The sequence below is a fragment of the Lissotriton helveticus genome, chromosome 8, assembly GCF_964261635.1.
Source record: "Lissotriton helveticus chromosome 8, aLisHel1.1, whole genome shotgun sequence".
Classification (NCBI taxonomy): Eukaryota; Metazoa; Chordata; class Amphibia; order Caudata; family Salamandridae; genus Lissotriton; species Lissotriton helveticus.
The window spans coordinates 1,213,161,053-1,213,167,052 of record NC_136069.1 but is presented as its reverse complement, the minus strand read 5'-3'; the positions used below and the strand labels follow the sequence as shown (position 1 = coordinate 1,213,167,052).

The 6,000-nt window shown below is 43.4% G+C and overlaps 1 protein-coding gene across 1 annotated transcript in view; it reads right to left on the bottom strand.

Moving 5' to 3' along the window:
• Positions 1 to 2,628: 2,628 nt before the first annotated feature.
• LOC144773871 (uncharacterized) overlaps positions 2,629 to 6,000 on the bottom strand; it is a 120,880-nt gene continuing 117,508 nt past the window's right edge. Inside the window, exon 9 of the mRNA XM_078658956.1 lies at positions 2,629 to 2,726. Within this exon, the coding sequence (XP_078515082.1) occupies positions 2,629 to 2,726 (98 nt within the window). The remainder of the gene's footprint in view (positions 2,727 to 6,000) is intronic.

Here is a 6,000-nt window from a genome sequence, read left to right as displayed (position 1 = left end):
ACCTAAGATGGCCAACTGAGAGCTACACCTTGCTGCAAGGTATAAGAGATCAGGCTAGGTATGAATAAAAGTATACAAGAAAGAAAAGAAACAGTCCCTTGATTGGGGAAACTCCTAGTCAAATTGCCGCCAAGGGTGCTGATTCAGGGGTCAGCTCTAAGGAAGAAAAAAGTCCAACTCCGGGCATTGGGGGTGTGTGTTCATAATCGATGAATGAATTTGAGTCCCCTTTAATGATGATGCACCTGGCACATGATCCTCCTGAATGATAGTATCTGGTTCATTAGTGGCATGAATATTTCCAGACCTTTGGCTCTCACTCTGGGTCGAATACTTATTCAAATGATTCACCCGATTTATGTTACATTATATGTACCTAAGGGCTCCGTTACTGTTCAATCCAGCATGTATGTGCACATCTGCAGAGCTGGTCCCCACAGCTGCAGGCTTAATGTCATAAATGTGGGTCCCAGATGCAAGCATAGAGAAAGACTCCAGGTTTAATTCAATGCCTTCCAGCCACTACAAAAAGTGGGCTATCAGCACATTAAACAAAGATTCCAGCCTGGGGAGTAACATGTCTAAAGAATTCTCAGTATCTGTTTTAGCAGTTGAGGAAGACTTGTTCTGCAATTTGGACTGGGTCATTCTTTTCTCTTTAGTCTTTTTCCTTTTTATGGGTGGCCAATCTGAGGCAATTTTGTCTTCTGCCATTAACTGTGCGCCTTGAGGTTAGTGGCCATAGTAGGTAATGTTGGCACCGGCCAGGAAACCGGAACAAGATATTGCACTTTCTGCCTCATAATTGTCATGATTGTCTAATGACAGCAAATCCTGGCTAGTATTATCCACTTCCAGGGAAAGCCACCTCTCCGTCAGGGCTATCTCTTTAGAGATTACATTGGCTGCCCTAATTAAAATTGAGTCTATAGTAGTAGCAGTGTCACCCACTGTAGCTGCAGTAGTTAATTTCTATTTACCAAATTTTTGGATGCTTACCGTAAAAGCTTGAATATCACAAGAAAATGATGAATATATACAGCCTCACAATAGGCCATAAAGTCTTATGTTAACTAAATGGTAGATGGTCTGCCCCTGAAAGTGGGTTATGTAGGAATCAAAAAACCGACCAATGGAGGCAAATCACTTGCTCGGCTTACCTAAGATGGCCAACAGAGAGCTACACCTTGCTGCAAGGTATAAGAGATCAGGTTAGGTATCAATAAAGTATACAAGGAAGAAAAGAAACAGTACCTTGATCCTTACATAACGAATAGAAACATGGCCCAGCCCAGCCTCGGTCTGCTCTGAAAGGCACAGATGGGCCCGCTCTTGGCCAGGTCTTTGCCCAGGCACTAACCCTAATGCAAGCCAGGCGTCTCACGCACACAGCTGATATGCCTATCAAGCCGTGGTGCGTGCCGCATGGTGTGACGCCAATGCCGCAAGAGACTCTGGGTGTTGCACTCCTCCTACTCCCAGTGACCAGGAAATTACAGACATCCAACGGAGCCTGAGCACAGCTGATATGCCGCTTAAGGCATGGTGCAGTAGTGTGGCATGGAGCCGATGCCTCAAGAGACACTGGGGCTGCAGTCCTCCAGCCCCCAGTGACCAGGAAAGAATTCCTTGAGAAGTGAGGAGAGGCTAAATACATCTCCCCTTTAGATTGGACAAAAAGGCATTGGCTGTTACCTCTAAAAAAGAAGTTCAGGTAAAAATGTGTTTCCCAACCCAGACGGTCTTCTTGAAATTACTCTTTTACCGTTTGGACTACAAGAAGGCCCATCCAATTTTTAGAGGCTGATAAATGAAGGAGAAAGTAACATTCTCTGGGACGTTCAAAATGAGACACACTTACCTGAACCCACTTAAATTCCTCCACAGCCTACCTGCCATTTTTCGACCACACCGGAAGAGGAAATGATAACATCAGTTGAACCAGATGATTTCGGTAAAGAGAACCCATTGGAGCCAATCAGGGAACAAAGTGGTAATTTTAAGGGCCATCAAGAACCGGCGGACAAAGAAGAAGAAATGAATCCGGAAGTGAGGACCATGGTGATCGAGAATTCCCAAGGACGCAAGGAGCTGAGACCCACCTACTTACTTTCTCGAAGTTGGCAGAGAAGAAGGACCCAGGGTTTTCAGCCATACATACGCTGGAGCTGCTGGAAGCCCAATAGCAAATCCCAGCACTGTGAAAAGAAGACAAGCAACTTCCTGGAATTGACGTCCCTGAGTTACACACAGAGTGGAAGACTAGAGCAAAGCCTGCCAAATTACTAGTTGTTCCACGACGTTTCAGGAGGAATGTGTCTTGGACAGGTATGCGCTGGATTTGGGGAACACGGGAGGGCAGAAGAACCTAACCTTTCACAAGTTCCTCACATTTTCAAATTCTTTTTTCCTCTCTCTCCTCTTCCCGCACCAAAAACATTTCATGTTTTTAAGGGAAGCAGGTTTTTTTGTACCTAAGAGGGACCCTACTTTCTTTAATTCTTTTTTCCTGACTTATCAAATTAGTACTTGTTTTAATGAAGCGAAAAACCACCCCCCCTTCTTTGTTTTATTTGTCAAGAAAGTACAGGATGACAGGTGACCTATTGCTTGGTGATTAGTCTATTCTTATTCAATAGGGTAAAGGAGATGTGACTTACCGTTGGGTTTCTTTGTTGTTCTGGGAGAAACATGGATGTGGGCTGGAGGCGTCACCAGGGCTGGCCCTAAAGGAAAGAAAGGACATAAAAGACATTAAGACAATTGCACTTTCCTAACTTTGGTTAAAACCTGTCTGAAATTCTGGAGAAAATAATTGGGTGACAATAAAACCTTAGAACTCTGTATTCGGCCAATTGAAGCCATAAAAGCACAAAATACAAACAAAAGGCAGTTATAAAAACACAGTGTAAAAGGACTACAGATACATAGAGGGTACAATTTGGCCATTTATATTTTCTTAAAACCATGTTTACAAAAAACAATATGACTCATTATTAAAAGCAAATACAATGACAATTTAGCTTATAAAATGTATCATGTAAAGTGCAAATCCAGCTAGACAGAAAGCATCTTTCTCCTAATTCATGTAGCTCATGATAAAAAACTTGCAACCCCAGGTAAGACGATGGGTCCATGGGCAAAGAATAACTTTATAGGTATAAAAATGCTGGCCTTACTTGAACAAAATGACCTGTTCTCAAGAGCGGAGGAATATATTTTTTCCAGAAAGAGATATAAAATTCACAGAAAAAGGTTAAGTACAAAGTGTCCGGATCACAAACGTTGTCAAATGGACGTGGCATTGAATCCTCATGCTTCACAAAGCCTTTTGGAAAGGCAACTTACCAATGAATAAGATTCAACCTGAATCTTATCAAAAAGCGGTTATGAGCATTATTGACAAGAGACAAGTAGGGGTGCACCTGTGAGCTTGGACTAATTGTGAAGTAAATTCTCACAGTGGGCTTAGCAGTTTCTTTGCCCTCCCTGTCCCCCTGCCACCGGTGCAGAAACAGAGGCTTAGTGTTCCAGATGTCAGTTGGTCTTAAAGGTCTAGGGTTAGTGTACAAATCCGAACAGCCTAGCTATCTCATCTGCTCTGATATATACGTTAACCATGGGATACGCATAGCCCCCTCGAGTGCCATACAGTCCCCTATAAAAAGATGATTCAGAGTGGAAATTGGAAAAGTAGAAATTCTAAACTAGATCACTAAAGGCACAACTGCAATGTGATCATAAATGTATCCCGAGCCAAGCTCTTCATGCAGTGTAAAGGCTGGGTTGCACTGGGACAGCAAGGAGCCTACACCAACATGTACCTGCAAGTCTTTCTTGTTCTTATACCCACACACATCACAGCCATAGGTGGCCATAGGGATACATTTTTCTCTATACACGTTTATGATTGCAGGTGCAGGCTTTTACCAGAGTCTTTTTGCAAAGTCCATGGTAGACACCACTGCCCTTGTCAAGATGTTCTTCTTGTGTGCTCTTTGTGCAAGCCAAGATTAATTCTCCTCAAACAGCACACCTAAATAAGAACAGGTTGAAACTTTAGTTAATTCTTCCCCCTGCAGAAGACCTTCCACCTACTGTCTTCTTAGTGCGGATTGTCATGTTATGAGAATTAGAAAAATTGGTTGCAAGGTTGAGCGAGTCTAATAAATCTATAAAAATGTCAAAAAGTTGTTGAAGACCTACACCTGTCCTCGCAAACAACACTGCATCATCTACATACGGAAGTAGGGGAATAGGTTTGGAGCCAGTTGTCGGGATGTCTTTACTAGTTGCCGAGAGAACATCCCCTAGCTTTTTTATATTCAGCGTGAGCATCAGTAGAGCAAGAAAACACCCCTGCCTGACTCCTCTCTTAACATCCTAGGATGCTGACACACAACCATCCTCATTGTATCTCACTGTGGCCTTGGTGTTGATATGGGCAAAATGTACAAAAGTCACTAGGTCTATCTCCAGACCCAGTTTCAGAAGAATCAACATTAACTTGGATCTATTAAAATGGTTGAATGCTGATGTTACATCTATAAATAGATATGCAAGGATCCCTTCTTGGCTATTGTGTATTTCCACACCACCACATATAGGATAATGCACTGATCTAGCAATCCTTTGCTCTGTCTAAAACTGTACTGAAGGTCTTACATGATCTTAAACTTATCTATCCAGGAGGTTATCCATACCAGGACCACTTTCCCCATAATTTTGTCAGCCGGCACTAAGAGCAAAATTGGTCAATAGTGCACTATATTGTTCCTCAAACCCTTTTTAAAAATAGGTATACTAATACCCATTGACCAGGAAGTAGGGGGGTCACAAGAACAGGCTGCAATAAATACTCATGTCAGTGTCCTGGCCCAGGTCATGGGGTCTGCTCTATACAGATCTGCCAGGACCCCATTCGGACCCAGTGCATTCCCCCGTCTGTGGCCAAGATAGCTTTGTGTACCTCTTAAATATTAAAATGCAATGGGACAGTATTTGTATCTGAAAAAAAGAGCTATTGACCGCTCCCCTGAACTTTATATGACTGTCAGCACGCTTACCTGATCAATGGCTTCTAATGCCTGGGCCCTAATGTCCTTCTTCCTCTGTTGGATTGCACATTTGTAGGCCCTCCTGCAGGTCCTAACCACTGAATCTTCCCTTTGGCATTGCTTAAGGGCATGGATTAAATTCCTACAAACCCTAGAACATGCACCGTCGAGCCACCTTATCTCCTTAGCAACTTTGGACCTGCTGTTAATTAGATATTAGGGGCCCGATGTAGGTAGCCAAATACCGGTCGATAACGGCCAAAATTCGGTAAAATCGGCCATTACCGACCGATATAAGTGCATTGAGATGTATGTCACCAAAAACGTACCGAATCGGTAAATACCACTCGGTAAAACACCGAATCGGTAGTACACGAATCGGAATTTACTGAATACATATTTTCTGATTCGGTAAATAAGAAATGGTAAGTTACCGAATCGGTAAATACTGGATTCATATTTACCGAGTCGGTAAATAAGAAGTGGTAAAAAAGGCCATTTGAGATGTAGCAAAGTCAGGAAATGCCGAATTTTGTGAAATTCTTTATTTAAGAGTCTGTATTTAACATGGATTGGAAGCAGGTGGAAACCAGGAACAGGATATATAAGAAGCTCCCAAAATGCAACTGTACACCCACAATGGCGGCTTTCTACGTTATTGCAAGGCGGTTACGGATACAGGCAGCAGGAGAGAGGGTGTGGCAAAGGGAGGAGCAGGTATATAGGCAGAGGATCACCCTCTTCCAACTCACTGAAGCAGAGATCCTGCAAAGGTACCGACTCCACCCCAGAACCATCCTGGACTTGATCAGGAACCTCCACCCATGTCTGGAACACCCAACCCCAAGAGCACACGCCATTCCACCCCATGTACAGGTGCTGTGCTGCTTACACCTTCTTGCCTCTGGGAGCTACCAGCACGTGACAGCCTCTGTAGGTGGAG